The sequence below is a fragment of the Mauremys reevesii genome, linkage group 8 (assembly GCF_016161935.1).
Source record: "Mauremys reevesii isolate NIE-2019 linkage group 8, ASM1616193v1, whole genome shotgun sequence".
NCBI lineage: Eukaryota > Metazoa > Chordata > Testudines > Geoemydidae > Mauremys > Mauremys reevesii.
The window spans coordinates 22,093,005-22,112,718 of record NC_052630.1 but is presented as its reverse complement, the minus strand read 5'-3'; the positions used below and the strand labels follow the sequence as shown (position 1 = coordinate 22,112,718).

General features: G+C 42.1%; 1 protein-coding gene across 1 annotated transcript; it reads left to right on the top strand.

Annotated features, from left to right (window-relative positions):
• The first annotated feature begins 3,911 nt into the window (after positions 1–3,911).
• IL12B (interleukin 12B) lies at positions 3,912–12,613 on the top strand. Its single transcript, XM_039485888.1, has 6 exons — positions 3,912–3,993; positions 6,335–6,619; positions 7,690–7,810; positions 8,760–8,965; positions 10,218–10,363; positions 12,491–12,613. Exons 1-6 carry the CDS (start codon positions 3,912–3,914, stop codon positions 12,611–12,613), a joined length of 963 nt encoding a protein of 320 aa, XP_039341822.1.
• Positions 12,614–19,714: the final 7,101 nt, after the last annotated feature.

The window sequence follows — 19,714 nt, the reverse complement described above, 5'->3', positions numbered from 1 at the left end:
GGGAAACTTATCAGAAAGTAACCACACAGCACCTGTCTGATGACAACATAAACCCCTGACGAAGTGGGTATTCACCCACGAAAGCTTATGCTCCGATATGTCTGTTAGTCTATAAGGTGCCACAGGACTCTTTGCTGCTTTTTACAGATCCAGGCTAACATGGCTACTCTGAAACATAAACCCCTGTTCCCCTTCACATGGCTCTCTTTTTGGTGTGGTATTTAATCATCTTATTAATGTTACGTAATTTTTTTTCCCTTTTGAGTCTTAGTAAAATGCCTGCTTCACCCCATTAAGGATTAGACAAAGCAAAAGTCCTCCCTTGTAAAGGAAATAATTTTCCAATCAGCTGGTTATTTTTAATAGAAAGAGGTATGTCTGGAATATTCCTAATTGTGGAATGATCATATTTTATCGGGCTTTACTGGAAAGCAAAATAGACTAACTTACAGCTTCCACCTCCCTCTCTCTCTCTCTCTCTTTCAGTGTCATAGAGGAAGTGAATAAAATGGTGGGACCAAATGCTCTCCTCTAAATTCCCCTTAAGAATATATGAGATCATAATGGAAAAACAGACTGACATCAAGAGATATTTTCACAATAACTATGGTTTGATATTTAAAAATTCCACTCTGATGGATCACAGAAGACTATCTAGGCATGGAAGTTCCACACAGATGTATCTGTGCTTCATGACTGCGATCCAGGATTCTTGACACACCTTGGTCACTATATTTTACTATTTGTTCTGTGTTTGGAATTAACCTAGAGCATGAGTGTATTATACACATTTATGCACACATTGTACATTCTATAAACATGTACATATTTACTGTTAATACTAATTATTATTATTATTATTAGGCTCGTGCCCAAAATCCAGAACCAGGCTAGGCTGCATTGTATTAGGTGCTATATGTATAATATTTGATCGTCTCTGCCCTCCAAAATGTTAGGTAAAAAATAAATATATGATGTGCAAATCTTTAGCGGGTCAGTGGCAGTGATCCCCTGCCCAGACATTATCAGATTGCTGTATGTATTACAGCAGAAAAGGCTGTTGAGGCGAGACTGGAATGAGTACAAAATGATGCATTTACAGATTTTGACTGAGAGCTTTTTTTACTTGTCAAGGAAGGTCGGGGAGAACATGCTAAAGTGCTTGTTGGAGAAGTGGAGAAATGGATGATGGAGGCTGGTGTCACTGGTGAAGTGAAGTCCAGAGTTGACTTTGCTCAAGATATAGGTTAAATAGATAGAGCTACTTTGCCACTTGACAAGCATTGTTAAAAATTAATCCACAAAGCCAAGACATTATCCTCCTTCAAATCTGTCCTTCAACTCAGCCCTGCCACGATGCTTATAAAGCATGTGATGATGAATTGACAGTTCAAACACAGTTGATGTGCTGTAACTGCTGGTCTTTATGTTAATCATCGCTGTCCCCCAGCGACTTTGTGCTGTTCCTGCCTATTTGCTGTATTCACCTGTTGTTTTATCATGTTTTTTTGGGCATCAAACCAGCAACCAATTGCACATGGGTGCATTGCTGCCCCTGAATGGAGCCCCACTGACGTGTGCTCATGTGCTGTCAATTGCAGGATCAAGACCATCATTTGCAACAATTTGCAGCACCAGGTATCTTTTTTTTTATTATATGTATGTCCACAATATGGTTTCAGTCCCTGCTTGGGGCCTCTAGGTATAATAATTAATAAATAATAATCATATTATTAACAACTCCATGTGAGTATACAGTATATAGATGCATCACTTATTCATTTCTAGATTTTTAAGTTAACTGGAAAACAAAAAGTTTCTTTCCTTAAATGATGTATATATTGGTTCTCATGTTTTTAAATATTACAATCATTCAGGTTTTGAATTTGTTTTGGTAATAGAGCTTTTATTTCACATTGTTATCATCCCTTTAATATTAACAGCTAATAAAAGACTAAGTGCATTAACTTTCTCTCTCTTTCATAATATAAAAAATTCCAGGTCAAACAACATTGGAAGTTTATTTACTGTGCATTTTCCCCATCACATAAAACAGATTGTATATGAAAGACAGACAGAGAATGACAGCAGGAAAGGAAATGCCTCTGGCATGGAATAAAAGGTCATTGAAATAATCCTATTTCCTCTTCAAAGATTACCTGGGACTCCCAAACTTTTTCTTTTTTTCTTGTTTTACGGCTATCACTGTGTAAAAAAGGAACTTACTCCACGTGTTGCAATTCTGTGGTATTGCGGTGAAACAATGTATCTCTTTACTTTCAGAGTTTACAAATATAAAGGCAACCAGCGCCTAGCTGTTGTCAGATCCACAGAACGACCACTTCCAGCAGCATCACCGAACAAGCTCCACTGGAAAAGGTAAGAAATCCTTCTTATTGCTCTATGGTGGAGTATCTCTATACTGGGGCATCAGAGAGCCAGTAAGAGATGAAGTCAAAGGATGCTAGTTATATAAAATACACCAATGCAAAAAAAAAAAGATAAAAGCTGAAAAACTTTCAGTTTACATTCTTGCTAAAGTAAAATACCCTAGAAAGTATGTTTAAATAGAGCCAGTTGTTATTACATTTTTCTGAAGACAGGGCGGTTTAATATACTTATACATATTGAGGTATGTATACACTGTATAGATTTAAATATTTACAGTTAATAGAATTGAAATATGTATTATATATTATCAACATTTATGTTTTTGTGTATGAATTACACAAACATACAGATGACATGGCCAGATCCTTAACTGATATAAATGAAGTGAATGAAGATATGCCAATTTACACCAACTGGCCCATAAGATATACATGTTGTTCATACACCCCTAATCACAAGGGAGGTGTTCAGACTGTGATTAGAACTGATCAGAAAATGGGTTTTCTTTCTGCTGAAAATGTAGATGAAAATGAAAAAAAAAAAGAAAACAAAAAAACAGCAATGGTTTTCCATGGAAATTTTTGACTTTTCATCAAAAACACCCAAACCCAAACTCTTCTCTTCTGAAAACAGGGAAAACTTTGCAGTTTGGGTTTTTGTTTGACAAAAATTCAAAATTTTCCACAAAAACTAGACACTTCTAATGAAAAATGTAGTTTAGTTCAATACTTGATTACTCAAAACAACAGTTCTGATGGAAAAATTTCAACCAGTCTTAAAAGTGATGGGTACCAATATAAGAACCTAGGGCTTGTCTACACTGCCATCTAGCTCAAACTAGAGGGAGTGTGAATAGCAGTACACACCATAGTGCTGCATTGTAATGCCCCTGCATGGATGCTGCAGGTGCAAACATAAAAGTCCAGAGCTCAGGACTACAATAGTGTATTAGTTTCACCCTGTCTATTAAAATTACAGTACAGAGGAATGTATACAGTGTGAATCTATGTATTCAAGGTGTCTCAATGGACACACATGCTCAGGCCACTTTTGCAAATATAGTTATTAACAATTATGTGTCATTCACTTTGGTAGGATTTTTGCCTGAGGAAATGCCAAATATAATACTGATCCAGCAAAACTCTTAAGCATATGCTTAATTTTAAGCACATAAGTAGTCTCATTGGCTTTAAATGGAATTACTCACGTGCTTAAAGTTAAGAGTGTGCTTAAATGCTTTCCATGATCTGGGTTTAAATCCCAAAGGCCAAATCCTACACACTTTATTCCTGCTAGGAGCCACATTTCTGCCAGTGGGACTCCTCTCATGAGGAAGGACTCCTGACATGACTGAGTGTGCTCAGAATGGGGTCTCTTGACTGTAAACTCCTTGGGGCATGTACTGTGTCTTCCTCATACTGTCTAATGCTGAGCATACTAATAACTCTCAATCAATAATACCAATTACTAGCCTTTTTCCAAGCAGGCTTATTAATTGTTCTTTCCCCTACCCTCCACAGATGTCTCATCTACTCTTGGTCCTACTTTCGTTATTTTCCCTTGCAATCCCTCTGGAAGCGAAGTGGAAACTGAGGGAGAATGGTAAACAGTCTTCATTTACTGAAAACTATCACTGGTTGAATAGTTAAAAACAAATGTACTAACAAATATGTTTGTGAATAAAAGCAGAGTTGCGTTCACTACAATTCATGGGTTCATATTCTGAATTTTTCATGAGTATTTGGATAATTGCTGGGTGTTCATGAAAAGATTCAGGAGTCCGAAAAGTTTCATGAAGTTTAGCAACATGATTATTCATCTGCGAATTCACACCAGAAACTGCCTTATTCCCTATTCACTGTTCTCCCGTTTCAAGAGTTTCAGTCATGCAATCAGGAAGCAGAAACTGCATCTTGTGACTTAGGTGACAACCCACAAACAAGTAATGAAGAGCAAATTGTCAAAGTGAACATTTCACAAAAAAAACGAGGCCTGAAAATATTTCATCCAGACTATTCAGAGCAAATAACTCTGAATATGAATTTATTCAAAGAAACGCAGAATCAGTGAACAAATTATTCACTCACAGAAAATGGAGCCAAATTCAAGTGGTCATATTTAATCCCTTTACTCACATTGACCAGCACCTTAGTCCACAAGTATCCCCATTGATTTCAGTGGGACTTCACAGGGTGGAAGCTGGTATTCAACATGAGTAAGAGGATCACTGTCTTGCCCATAAAGAATATTATTTGTAATGAATATTTCAACCACGTCTGTTGATAGCTTTAGGTTATAAGACTATGCTGTGGTTTCCCTAACCAACATTAGGGGCACTTGAAACTAGAAGTGTTTCTGCCACAGCATAAAAATGACACCTTTGTGTCTTTGGGTACCTCTCTGGCATTTCCTGGTGCCTCTGCTTCTCGATACTCACAGGCTGATTGGCAAGCCTCTAGCTTCATGTATTTGCACATTCATGACTTTAATAAGCAGTCTCCACTGTCCGATGTGATGAGATTCAGTGACCTATTATTAGCAATGTTATTTGGCTTAAAGCCATCCGTTTGGTAATGAAAGCACCTGCCGAGAAGCTCTCTTGGCTCATTGCTGGAATTGGTGCTTTCTTCCAGCCTGTGTGGTGCACTTCTAAGTTCAATTGTGGTGCTTCCTAAACCTCCAGTAAATGTACTCTGTGTCCACTTGCAGCGAAAAACACAAACCCAGAGGACACTAATGACAACAGGGGCTCATGTGTCAGTGGTAGAAGAGAAAGGGTGGATAGGTTACGTGGGGCAATGGCTGTATTTGGGGAACTGGTGTCAGTGAAAGGGCAGATGGAGGTTCTTGACCCTGGCAAGAATGAAGTGGATTCTTGAGTTCTACTCCTCATTCTGCCCCTGATTGGCTGTATGAATTTAAGCAATTCATTTACACATATCTTTGGCCTTAATTGCTGCTCCCCACCACCTGGAAAAATCTAGCAAGAGAAGGCTGTAAGGAAGAAAAATCCACAAAGATTGCTTAATGAAGTTTTCCTAAATTGTTTCATGAAGGGGAGTTTCTCCCAGTCTGGAGCAAAGGGCTCCACAGAGTGACTGAGGAGTATTCAGAGGGTCGTGACTACCTGTTGGAGGCCCTGTACCTCTGCTTTGGGACCATCTCTCCCCTAGCAGCCACTTCATTGGTACCATGCTGAAAGGGCAACCAGATTTTCTGCAGGAAAAAATAATGCCGCATCAGGCTGTGGGGCTTTAGAAGGAGGTGGCTTTCCCTTTGCCCACCTGCCCACTCCCCAATCACAGATCCCTCACACTGCAGAGAGCTTTCCATGGAATCCATGGGAGTACAAGGCTACAGAGGTGCTTCACTCCTCGTTCTGTGAGCAAAGACTGAGATCCAGTAGTCCTTAGTCATCAGAGGAGTCCCACTGAAATCAGTGGGGCTCCTTGCAGGAATAAAGTGAGTAGGATTTGGCCTTTGGGTTCTAAACCTGGATTATGGAAAACATTTAAGCATGTTCTTAACTTTAAAAACATGTGTAGTCATGTTTAAAGCCAATTAGACTATTTGTGTGCTTAAAGTTAAGCATATGCAGGGAATTACTGGGCCTTCTCTGCCTTGATTTACCTCTCTGTGAAATGGGGATAATGACATTACCTGCTTTGCAGGGCTGCGACTATGTCAAATTCTTTGAGACTCGGGAATGAAAATGACTTCTAAAGTGAAAATAACTCGGATTGCTCATGATGGTTTGGATGCATTTCATATTTACATTTAAAACTTGGAAATCTTGCCAAAAGACAACTGGGCCTTACTGTTGTTATTCATGCCAGTGGGGTTTTGCCAATAGTTTCAAGGACAGCAGTGCTGGGCCTAAGATGTAGTTTGATTTTACCAGCACTTTAAACTTGACTAACACCCAACATTTATTTCCCTATAGTTTATGTCATAGAGTCAGAGTGGACTCAGGAGGCACCAGCTGAAGAAGTGGAGCTCACCTGCAATTTATCTGAAGACCAACCTATGTCAGTCTACTGGATGAAGGATAAGGAACAAATAGGAACTGACAAAACATTAGTCATTTCAGTCAAGGAATTTCCAGATGCTGGCAACTACACCTGTCACAAAAGTGATACCCATGAGATTTTAAGCTACTATTTTTTCCTTATTACTAAAAAAGACTCAAGTAGGGAAATATCTAAGTGGATTCTAAAAAGTTTTAAAGGTAAGTTAATGGGGCAATATGATGTTGTTTTCATGTACAGTATGCACCCTAACATTGCAAAGGAAAAAGGAACTTATTGGAAAGAACCACTGTAAATGACTAATGAGGTGGATTATAATCTTTAGCATGGTACATCTTCGAAGTGTTGTTCAGGCATTAAGGGGCAAATAATGCTCTCTTCTACATGGGTGCAGAGGTCCCCATGTGCAGCAGAACCAGGGAGCAGGATCTGGGGAGTCCAGCTGTGTATGGGGTTCCTATATGCTGTCACAAAGGATGAGTTGGGACCATGACAAGAATCTTCTGATCCTTCCCATATGGAGTGGGGGAGTAGAGGAATGCTAAAGCTACTCTAGCCTCTAGGCTGGAGCAGCAACCATGGAACAGCTTCACAACATGTGGGGGGATGACTGTTCTTCCCCTTTGCCCTCGCAGCTCTTATCAGTGCCTAGATAAGTCGTTCAAACCGCTTGCTGAGGAGAGCATTTGCCCCTAACTAATTCATCTTCATAAAGCAGAGGTTACATGTCTTAGCCTAAAACTGCTGCTGAGCCAGGATTAAAACCCAGTAGTTTGGGTTCCTAGGCTCATGGTTAACACACTGGACAAAGATACATCTCCCAGAGCAAGATATCCATCTTCTTGTCTTCCGCTTGGACCACTAAACATTGTTAGAAGGGTGGAAACTCTTCATTTATAGACATTATTCCTATCCTCAGCATGATAAAACCATCTTTGAAATGTGTCGCAAATAGCACGGTGAGCAATCAGAGAAATGAAATCATTTATTGAAGATATTGGGTTTAAGACAATTTTTTAATAGATGGGAAATATCCTATAAAAGAAGTGAACGATCTCTGGGAAAAACAATGGCAACATAATCTCTAAGGGTCACTTTTAGACACCAGCAAACTTCCAGCCACTATTCAGCTGACGTGTATATTGTGCATTGTTTTCCTGGGAACAAAATCAATACCTGCCAGCAGGATTTTGTAGAGTTACTGTTTTATCTTACTGATCAAACAATTATTTTTATAAAATATAATTTTTTTCTCCGTCTTTCAATCTAGAGCCAAACAACATGACATTTTTAAAATGTGAGGCAAAGAATTACTCAGGGATTTTCATATGCTCATGGAAGACAGAAAATGAGAGTCCAAATGTGAAGTTCACAATCAAAAATCTAAAAGGGTAAGAGCTTGTACTTTCCTCAGCCACTTCATTAGGATAATAAGTCCGGAATACCCCTCTTTGTCAGCATGTGGAAGGGATACTACAAAAATAGTTGTCCACCTATCACATGAACTGGACCGGGGGAAGGCCACTTTCATCATTTGAGGATGTGGACCAGCACATTGGATATCCTCTATAGGACAGTCCCTTCTAGGCCCACCAAATTACTGCATGGAAATCTGGTCAGGAATTAATATAGCTTAGAAGTGTAAGAATGCCTGTTGGATCTTCTCTGCAAATGCTGTAATGTAGCTGCAGAGTGATTCAGGCAGTAGAACTGCAGGCGAGGAGAGGAATTTCAACCAGACATAGAAGCAAGTCATCTTGCAGAGTCCTTCTCTCCAGATCCACTGGCTGTATGGAGTTGGGAGGTCAAACACTATATGCCCATAGCATTCTCCCTGTCAAGGACCCTGAGGGGAATACTAGGAGAGAAACCTCTTGGGGATTTCCTACCTCCCACTCCCCTCCTATGGGGTTCTCCAAGGCAGGGAGTGCTCTGGCCCAGTGTTATTTTTATTTGTTAAAAGGGGAAATAAGCACAAAGCATAATTTGCTGGATGCAAAAATACAGTCAAATTCTGGTAGTATTGTGTGGTGTTATTTCTTATGGAAACATACTCAACTTCACTGTTGCCTTCAACTGGGTTTGGGAAAGGGGCTGAAGAGTGAAGTTAGATATTAGGCCCTCCACACTAGTCAATAAATAGTGGCATTAAAGAAGAGACTGTGTTTAATTTATGCCCAGAACTCCTATTGACATGGGAGTCTCATGTACCGAGACATGCTATTTATGACACAGCAACACTATCTTGTCCAGTGACATGGTGTCATTGAAGTATCCATAAGCAGCACTTTTTTCAGCGCTCTCCAGCGTTTCCATTATCACTCTCTGCTTTAAATTCAGAACTCAAGAGGATGCGTCTGGAAGTGTAATCTGTGGAAGCCCTGTGCCTCAACGCCAAGAACTAGAGACAACGTACACAGTCAGTTGTCAGAAAACCAACCACTGCCCATTTGCCGAGGAACACCAGCCCATTGAGATGTTCCTGGAAGTTATTGATGAGACTCAATATGACAACTGCACCAGCAGCTTCTTCATCCGAGATATCAGTGAGTGGATCAGAAATCAGCTTTTATTTTTAAGTGTATAAAGCTTGTAGTGAATTCAGTGATCCTGAGGGACAATAGTACTGATTAATGACTTAACTGCTCTAACAGTAACTGCTTCCCCACACTACCTCTATGTCACCAGTGTTTCTCCGACCTCACCTGACCTGAGGGGGATTAATGCTGTAGCCCATGATAACTGTATTCTAGGCTGTAGGCTTCCCTCCCCTTACCGGAGTAAAGAACAAAACCTGGCAGAAACCAGGAAGAGGTTGCGGCACAGGTGCCGACTGTTGGTGCTCTGTGGCTCAAGCACCCACTGAAAAAAAATAGGAGGGTCTCGGCACCCATGAGCCACAGCAAAGGCGGCAGGTATAAGAGGTTTGAAACGGGGCAAGAAATGCTGGATGGGGCACACCGCCCCTTGGATGCCCACAGCATTTGGAGTGCTGCTGCTGCCAGAAGCTCCTGTCAAGTCGGGGAGCCACCAGCACCCGGACTGTGGCCCCTCCTATGCTCCACCCTGAGGCCCTGCCGCCACTCAGCCTCTTTCCCCCGCCCATGCTGCACCTCTTCCCCCCCCCCCCGAGGCCCTGCCCCCACTCCAAAAACACCCACAGGAGCCCCTCTAGTCCTTTGCATGAATTGGGAGTGCCACAGTACTAGAAGGGCCAGGCTGGGGAAGGCAGAGAACAGAGCCAGAAAGCAATCACTCTCTGTGGCAGGCTCCCCTCTGAAAAGTGCAGATTTCCAAGTGAATATCTGCATGGGTGCTTGGAACATCACAAACCACAGACATCTACTCCTGCATATCACTGCCCCAAAGGGGAGGAGGATCTTGGGTACACCGAGATAGGCAGATCAACGGGAAAGTTGCTGCTGAGCTCGTCATGCTGTCATGGGAGAAAGGGAGGTTGTCCAGCACTCTGGAGAAACAGACACTCTGCCAAATTAACACTTTCCTTCCCTGTGCATTCTAAAGGTCAGCAGAGTTTGAGGCTGGGTCCCTTCCCTTTGTCTTCTGCAGCCCTCTAAATCCCTTCATCCTTGAGGGGTCTTATAAGGGGAGCTCTGTGAATGTATCCCTCTTCCACAGGAGGGTACAATATAGTCCCTAAACCTCAAGCACATTCTTGGCCCTAATTTACTGCGGTTTCCAACAGCTGTTTAACTGAATAATTGGTACTAATAAAGCACAAAGAGCTGATACTACCTAGCTAATGAATGCTAATGCAGTCTTTATTTTCTCTTGCAGTAAAACCTGACCCACCCGCGTGTGTGCATGTGGTCAAAAATGGCACAGTGACTTGGAAATACCCCAGAACATGGAGCACACCGGAGTCTTATTTCCCTTTGACATTTAAGGTCAATGCCGAAGAGACAAACCCCAGCAAAACCAAGGTATTTTTAATGAGGAGTTCTCATTACTCTTAATGTGTGTATGATGCGGCCTTTTAAGAACTTGACCCATTCCCATTTCATCTACACAGTAGCATCCAAGTAACATGGATTCAAACACTGTGAAGACAAATCAGTCTCAACATTTCAATAGCAGGTTCAGTGATTCCTCTATGTATCTGATCTAACCCTGTTGTCCTAACTCAAATTACCTAGTGATTTCAGTAAGGAACTTTGTCAGAGTAGGATTGGAGGGTTTGTAGTTTGGATAATGCTTTGGGATCCACTGCAATGAAAAGTACTCTGTTAATGTAGGATATTATTAGTATTTAGTGATGTTTTTCCACTGAAACACCCCAATGGCCTTTAATTACCCATCTCAGTCATGTGCCTGTAGCCTAGATGTTTTATGATATAACTCTCTAAGCCATCCTGTTATCTCTATTATGCTTTCCTCTTTTACCCTTCTTGCCCAACCAATTGTTTGCTTCACCCAGCTGTTAACTTGTAAGATCTCTGGGGCAAGGTCTCTCATAAACATCCATGCAATGTCTCTGGGGCTCTAACCTAGTTGAGGTCTCTAGATGCTAACCTAATATAAATACATAAATCTGCTATTGACATATTTTCCAAAGAGCACCATAGAAGTCCTCTACCCCAATATGACCTATCTCTACATATGAAAGACAATTATTTGTATTATGACTTTGCTATTTGCCCAAACTTCAGGTCTCATAGTCAAGGATCTTTCTGACTATGAGACACAGTCAAAGTGAGTGCTCTACTTCAGGATTGTGCCAAAATGACATGTCTACTATCCAGCACTGGAGAAAGGGAGATCTTGGTATTGAGGTGGAGGGAGGAGCGAAAAACAATGTCACACCCAGCATTGGACCGTCATGTTAACATGAGAAAAAAGTATCTGTTGACTTAGGATTATTAGGCTTTGTGGATCCTGAGCTAGGGAAAATCCACAACCTTTTCCTACATCAAGGACAAAGGCAGTCTAAGTTTTGCCACACTGAGTTGCATGTAGTTTGGTTGCACGTACACAGTTCAAATTTGCACAGAAGAGCTCTTGCTAATAGAGTGAAAATCCAGTGATTCATGCTCTCACACTACCCAAGAGGCCGGAGGATACTTTAGTCTTTGCCAACTGCTTCCCAATTTCCAGCAGCATGTTATTAAGCAATACTAATTTTTAGGGAGGCATAAAATAGATTTGTTTGCATTGCTAATGCACCCGTGCGGGTTAAACACAACAACTACTACGTGGCAACTTGCCCACAGGGTAACACCAAAAATCAGTGGCATAGCTAGGAAAAGGACTTGCCATCTTCTGTCTCCCAATCCTGGGCCTTGACCACAGAGATATACACTTGTAGGCATGAATTCACTTAAGAATAATTCATCAGGAAATACACACAAAGCTATAATATAGAAGTATTAAATAAAATCCAATTATATAAAATATTCAAAGAAATAAAAATTGAATATTAAAATTAAAGTATATGGTCAATCAATAAACTAAGGGCCCGTTCCCACATTCCCATTAACTTCACTTACAACAGAACCCTAAGTGCAAAGATTAATAACAAGATAATATCCATGGGGGGCTGTGAGTATGAGTCTACACTATGGCTTTTATCCCGACATTCTGACTTATAAGCTTATAAGAGAAAATAAAGCAACCTAAATGATGCTCATTCCACTTCATGAACAGACCTAACAGGTTAAAAGATTACTTTGTTAAGTAAAAAATGAAGAAAGTGTATACCAGCAGATGGAGCCATCGCCTTAGTTATGGTTCTTGGTACTGAGGAAAGGCCTCACGAAAAATATAAAGATACATGCTAGCTTTACAAGAGCTCTTTATAGAAGCTGCATGTCCACCAATGGTAATCACACTATGTAAGGACATGCCAGGGTATTTCAGACCAGTTTGATTCTACTTGTAATATTTTCCTTTCTGCAAAAACTTCCTCTTTGCTCTGATACAGCAGCGATAACTAATATGAGCACATTTTCATTTTTGTCACAAGATCAACTAGATAACTTTAACTTGATGTTTGAGTAACTTCTGCTTGACCACTTACCAATCCATTGACTGAACTATGTTTTTGTTCACAGTCTTATGATACTGATGAACAGTTCATTCACTTGGCAACGACAAGCAAGCTAGAGAAGATTTACGTCCAGGCCAGAGATCGGTATTACAATTCATCTTGGAGTGACTGGAAACTCTGCAGGTAAAACTCTCGGCACCATTTATCACAGTAGTAGATGTGACTTTTGACATGGAAGTAGTGGAGCTATGCTAGCTTATTTTTCTCAGATATTGGGGGTTTTTTTACCCCCTTACTACTGCCAGGGGCAGCTCTAGCCATTTCGCCGCCCCAAGCACGGCAGCACGCCGCGGGGGGCGCTCTGCCGGTCGCCAGTCCCACGGCTCCGGTGGACCTCCCGCAGACGTGCCTGCGGAGGGTCCGCTGGTTCCGCGGCTCTGGTGGACCTCCCGCAGGCGTGCCTGCGGATGCTCCAGCGAAGCTGCGGGATCAGCGGACCCTCCGCAGAGACGCCTGCGGGAGGTCCACCGGAGCCGCCTGCCGCCCTCCCAGTTACCGGCAGAGCGCCCCCCGCAGCATGCCGCCCCAAGCACGTGCTTGGTGTGCTGGGGCCTGGAGCCGCCCCTGACTACTGCCCTATTAGTAGTCCTGAATGAAAGAAGTTGTTTCTTGAAATATCTTTGAGGGAACAAGAGTCTATATAAATATGTGACTACAATGTCCAATACAGGCTATCATTATCTTCCTTCAAAAGCCCTGGAGAAATAATTAGAATTCATTTACACTAGACAGGAAACATGTATCTAGGGTTCACCTGAAACAGTTAATGATTAAAAGTACTCTCTGCCTAGCTAGGTATTTGTACTGTGTCCTTCAATGAAGTATCTGAGTATATGACTGCTGCTAATGCACTGCCAGAACATTGATCTTTTGTCTCCCTCTACTGACTGGTCTATATAAGAGTGTAAGAGACTGCACTTGTGAACTTAGCAGGATCAAGTTACATTAGTAAAGTGAACTGGTGTGAGACAGATACAAGCTGCCTCAGTCTAGTTCTTTTGGGTTAATCAATGATAGTTTTCCAGTAGTAACAGTCCTAAGGAGACCCTGAAGTAGAGTTTCTTGTCTGTTCTAGGGGGATTCTAGTTCTAATTATTTCCCCAGATAATACCCTTTGTTTTGCTGAAAATGGAAGGCAACACTGTTGTCTTTTCTGAGGCAGGACAAAGACATGGGAGTGATGGCTCCCTCAATGGACAAATAGAACAGGCTGGGGAAAAAATGGGAAAACCCTTTTCCTATTTTTAATTGAAAAACACCAGGACTTCAAGGTGTTTAGGCCCACACTTCTGCATCACATGTAAGCACTTGTGTAACTTTGGTCACATGAGTAATTCCACTTAAATTAAATAAATAAAACTACACTGGTCACGAGCCAGATTTTCAAAGGTATTTAAGCACCTTAAGATACAGATAGGCACTTCTGAAAATGTCACCAAGCACCGAAGCAAGTTAAGTGCCTAACTTAAATTGAAATCAATTAAATTAATGGGAGATAGGTGCCTTGCCTACTTAGGCACATTGAAAAATCCTACTAGGCATCTACCTGCATCTTTCAGCACCCTAAATACCTTTGAAAATCTGGCTCTATCTTGCAGAATTGGGGCCTTGGTGTTTCAGCAGCTGAGCCAGACTGGCATAAATTTAATGGGAAGTGGACTGAAAACATATGCCTGGGGAATGTTAAGATAATTTTTGTCTCAATTTTCTTTGTCTTACTTTGTAGTAACCAGTAAGAGATTTCAGGGAAATGACAGAGGGAAAGCCCCCAAGAAGAAAATGAAACAGACAAAAGACAAGAAGTTAAATACGAATGGGAGGAAAAACTGCATCTGAACATTATTAGGAAGCCAAGACGCATATATATACATATATTGTATTAGATTAATATGATGACAATGATTGACCCAGCTCTTTTATGGAACACACCAAGTCAAATTAAAATGTACATTTATAATTTTTTTTAATATATTGAAATACTGTCAGCTACAATGCTTTTTTACATATTATAATATTGCATCTATATATTTATTTATGTATTTATTTATTTATTTGCTCAATATGAAATGTAATTTCAGATGATGGTATTTATTAGCTGAATATTTTTGTGTATTAATTTATACAGAAGGTGACTTACTGTGAGGACAATTTTTGTTATTTAAGTATTTATTATTTATAAAATCTATTATTTAAATTAAAAATGCTTTAGCATGGAAATCATTGGCTGCATGAAGCAGCTGTGTATTATTATATTTCATGGCCATATCCATCATCCAAGCTGATGGCACATATTTTAGCTTACAGTCCTTGAAATATTAGCTGCTGCATTTAGTCAGTTGTATTACATGTTCCCTTACATCATATTGGTGTTCCGCTGGAGAGCATGGTAAATGCTGATGATGTTAATACTGTCAGAGTAGTAACCTTAGAGCCTGATCCAACTCTGACTGGAGGCAACGACTTCATTTGGCATTGGATCAGCCCTGACCAATCGGTGTTTGATTATAAAGAGTACTGCTATTGTCTCTCATGGATGGAAATGTGAGTTTTGTACGCTATACTGCCTGCCCCAATAGTCCCACCTCTGCTGAATACAATAATTTTCAATTATGCTTTGCTGGACAGCCAATGTATCATTTTGAATAGTACTTTTTTGATGGCAGCATTCATTCAGATTTACCACATAGTAGACAATTAACCACAGGGCACGTGGCTAAGAATCTGCAATCAAAATGGATGTCAAAATAGAATATTTAAACATTTAATTATGATGCATCTGATATTTCAGAAAGTTACTGCTAACAGATTTTATATGCAGCTATTAAGTGTTTGACTAATATTTGGAGATTTGTAGAATAGTATTTTACAATATTTTTATTTTTCATCTTACCAGCATCCCAAGGTGTGCTAGGCTTCTTCACAGAACCCAAGGGAAAATCTGATCCCTGTCCCTAATTACTTACTGTGTAAGCCCCAAATTCAGGAAAGAATATAAGCACATACTATATTCATCCCATTTAAGGCTTCTTTGAAAGCCTGTTGAAGTCCTAGAAAGGACTCCGTTTGTGCACATGCTTAATTTTTGTCTGTGTTTGAAATGAGTGGTGATTTAAAATATTTAAACATTGAAATGGGGGGTATCTGATATTTCAGAAATCAGTTTCTAACAGTTTCAGGTACAATATTTACTGATGTTGAGGGTATATATTTTGCTTTTGTTACTAATATTATTGATTTTAAGGTCTGCTTGTAAATTTTTGTCCTACAAATGAATTAAAATGCATTTGAAAAAAATCTTGGTTTATTTGTGGTCTTATAGTATAAATGGTTAACACCATACTTACCATCCTAACACAAAATACAATTTGTTTAAAACAAACAAAAGGAAGTACTACTTCACACAACGCACAGTCACCCTGTGGAATTTGTTGCCAGAGGAGGTTGTGAAAGTCAAAACTGTAACTTGGCTGAAAAAATAACTAGATGTGTTCCTGGAGGACAGGTCCATCAATGGCTATTAGCCAAGATGTTCAGGGATGCAGCCCCATGCTCTGGGTGTCCTAAGCCTCTAACAGCCAGCAGCTGTGAGTGGACAACAGGGAATGGATCAACTCAATAATTGTCTTGTTCTGTTCATTCCCTCTGAAGCATCTGGCATTGGCCACTGTTGGAAGATAAGTATACTGGGCTGGATGGACCATTGGACTGATGGAGTATGGCCGTTCTTACATTATGTTCATTCACTACCAGTGCCTCCAAAACAGCTTTTGTTATTTTACTGCATCAAAGACCCCATTCATAGCCTACAAGTTTCCACAAGACTCCACAGTACAGTGACTGCTGGTAGTTAGCAGTCTGCTCGAGGACCTGTTCTGCAGATTGAAAAATTACTTCTGAATCTGTCTCTGAAGTTCATAGGCCTCTCTGGTCAGATTTGTGACTGAAACCAGGTTGATATAGATCTCGAGGTTTCTCTTGTTACACTACTGTAGTGTTCCAGCTTGACTTGACCTTTGTTCAGCAGATAGCAGGGATAAAACTCTGGCCCCATTGAAGTGAATGGGAGTTTTTCCATTAACTTCACTGCAGCCAGTATTTCACATATGGAGATTAAGGGCTTGATCCCAGGAGGGCCCAGACAAAGGTTATGATACTGTACCACTGAGCTGGTGAGCATCCAGAGTTATGATCCAATAGGGTGAATTAAACTGAGGGGTCAGGCAGTCTAGGATGCTCCTGTCCCAGCTTATGCCACAGAAGAGTGAATAGCTGGTTGTGAGGAATATCATTCAAATGCAGTTATGTCCGTGACTGTTCATCACAAGGCTCTTAAGCACAACTTGAATATGCCACTGCTTCTGGATATAACTAAAAATTCTAAAATGGTTGCTGTGAATATAATGGACCTTATTTTCAGAAATAACTGAGTAACCCTATCATGTTGAAGTCACCGGGCAGGGTATGTATTCAGTACCTCCGGATATCAGCTCTATAATTAGTACCATGGTCACTGATGACTCATCGATAGGGTGACTATACGTCACATTTTGGCCGGGACGGTCCCTTTTTTAAGCCTTGTCCTGGCCGTCCTGACTTTTTTGGCAAAAAACTGTGCATGAGGCGATGACTCACCGACGCAGTGCCTCCTGCTGGCCATCTCGGGAATTAGCTCTTTCCAGCCCGGAGCACCCTCTGCAGACCAGTGTCTCACCTGCCGCTGGCCCCGTGTCCCTCCCGGACCCCGGTGCCCCTTTATCTTGGGGTGCTGCCCCCTGGCAGTGCCCCACACTCTGGGTCTTCCCTCCCAGGGGAACCCCCAACCCTCTAAACCCACCTTGCCTCAGTGGCTACTGCCAGTCATCATCTAGCCCCCACTCCCTGGGGCTGACTGCAGTTGTAATCCACTCATCATCAGCAAGGGGGTTAGGGCCTGCTGCCTTTGCCTATCTCTGGGCTGCCCCTCTGCAGCCCCAGTACTTATTTGTCCTTTTTAGCAAGGCCTGCAGCCTGGGGTTTTTCCTGGCTGAAGCTCCCCAGCTCCCTCTGCCCTTCCCCAGCACTGCTCCACCTCAGGTACCCTTCTCAAGTTCCAGGCAGCCAGGTCCTTCTCTCTCAGGAAGCTAGAGAGAGAAAGTGTGTTAGCTTCTGGCCCACAGCCCTCTTATAAGGGCCAGCTGGGCCCTGATTAAGCTGGCCACAGTTGTGGCTGCTTTCCCCATCAGCCTAACTTTTCCCAGCTGCAACCCTCTGCAGGGCTGCTTTAACCCCTTCAGGGCGAGAGCGGGGTGTCTATCTCGCTACAGGCCCATTTCTTCTTGCCAGCTGATCAGTTGGTAAGAGCAAATGGGAAAAATGCGCAGTTTTGCCAAAAAAGTGGGTTGTGACCCCTAGCAGGGTGCAGAGGAATGTGTGCGGGGAGGGAGAGGCAAGCGGCAACACCAGGCCTGTGTGGGAGGGAAGGCTTGGGAGAGTGGCTCAGGCCAGGCCAGCCCCACATGGGCGGGTGGCAGGGGGTCTTGGGTCAGCCTTGCATGCAGAGTGAGGCCTTGGGCTGGCCTTGTGCAGGCAGGTGTCCCATTTTCCCTTTGGGAAAATATGGTCACCCTAGTCATTGAAGCTCTTTCCAGTTTAAAGAAGAGCATTGTTAAGCAAAAATGTCTGAGACTAGAAAGTGTAACATCAATAAGAGGCACACCCTAACTATATGTAATACTTCTAGCTCTACTTATAATGCTTGGCACTTACATGGCATCTTTTGTCCCAGATTCACTGTTAAAATATTAGTATATATTGGTATCCACCAAAGCACGATCAAATCATACAGAAGCATAACTAATATAATGATAAATAAGTATGTTAAAAGAATTTACAGACCAGCTGCACTATACTGAACTATTCACCTAGGATTTTATCTTTAAGGGAATCAGAAAATACAAAAATGAAATCAAAACATCAGCTCTTATTTCAGGTGGCTTTGCTCATACTGAAGGGCCAGCACTATACTGAACTATTCACCTAGGATTTTATCTTTAAGGGAATCAGAAAATACAAAAATGAAATCAAAACATCAGCTCTTATTTCAGGTGGCTTTGCTCATACTGAAGGGCCAGCTAAGCCTGCCATGGATGGAATCCTCTTCTGTCTCTCACAGAGAAAGGATCCTTTGATCCTCCCCAGGGTGTGGAACCAGGGAAAACTGATCTTCCTTTAGGCAAAAATCCAAATGATTCAGTACAGGCCAGTTTCTTAGGAAATACATAATCGGATTCTCAGACCACTCTGTTCCTAAATCTCTTTGAACAAGGCTTTGCTTCTTAAGGCTCTGATCCTGCAATTCATGACACATGGGTGGACTCCTGTATCTACTCACACGCATCAAAGTGCAGAATAAGAGCCTATGCTCTGGTCTACACAGGGCCGGCTCCAGACCCCAGCGCGGCAAGCACGCGCGTGGGGCGGCCCTTTCCCGGGGGGGCGGCAGGCTGGGCCGGCGGACCTGCCGCAGTCATGCCTGCGGGAGGTCCACCGGAGCCCCGGGATGACCGGACCTGCCGCAGGCATGACTGCGGACGGTTCGCTGGTCCCGCGGCTCGGGTGGATCTCCCGCAGGCACGCCTGCGGTAGCTCAAGCAGAGCTGCCGGACCTGCGAACCGTCTGCAGCCGCGGGAGGTCCAGCTGAGCCGCGCGACCAGCGGACCCTCTGCAGTCATGCCCGTGGGAGGTCCGCTGCTCCCGCGGCTCCGGGGCGCCTCCCGCGCATGACTGCTTGGGGCGGCCAAAAAGGTAGAGCCGCCCCTGGGTCTACATACAAACGTGCATGAATATAACTAACTGAGTTTTAACTCACATCATTTGTTATTCCTGAATGTTCTCAGTGTACCTGGGTGCACACAGACTTACGTTAAAACAACAAAAGCTATTAATACAAACTGATTTAGTTATTTTGGCACAAGTTGAGGTGCAGACAAGTTGTAAGTTTTTATTTGCAGCACGCCGCCAACTCCTTCAAGCAACTTGCTGTCCCCAATTAAAGGCACAGCCACATGGGTGGGAAGCATTCAATACAAATGGACTCTTTCTGGAATGCAAGTAGACAACATCCTCCCACGTGGAACAAAAATACATGGAGCTGCTAAATTAATGTTTGTAATATTTGACTTGGCGTGTACAAGAACATATATTAACTATTATGCAACGTGCCACTTATATGATGTTCCATCCACCTAT

Bases quoted from the DNA above. Each gene is read 5' to 3' on its own strand.
- IL12B (XM_039485888.1), top strand. From the start codon at position 3,912: ATGTCTCATCTACTCTTGGTCCTACTTTCGTTATTTTCCCTTGCAATC. The intron at 8,966-10,217 runs GTGAGTGGATCA...TTTCTCTTGCAG, and splicing joins CTTCTTCATCCGAGATATCA to TAAAACCTGACCCACCCGCG. The intron at 10,364-12,490 runs GTATTTTTAATG...TTTTGTTCACAG, and splicing joins CAAACCCCAGCAAAACCAAG to TCTTATGATACTGATGAACA.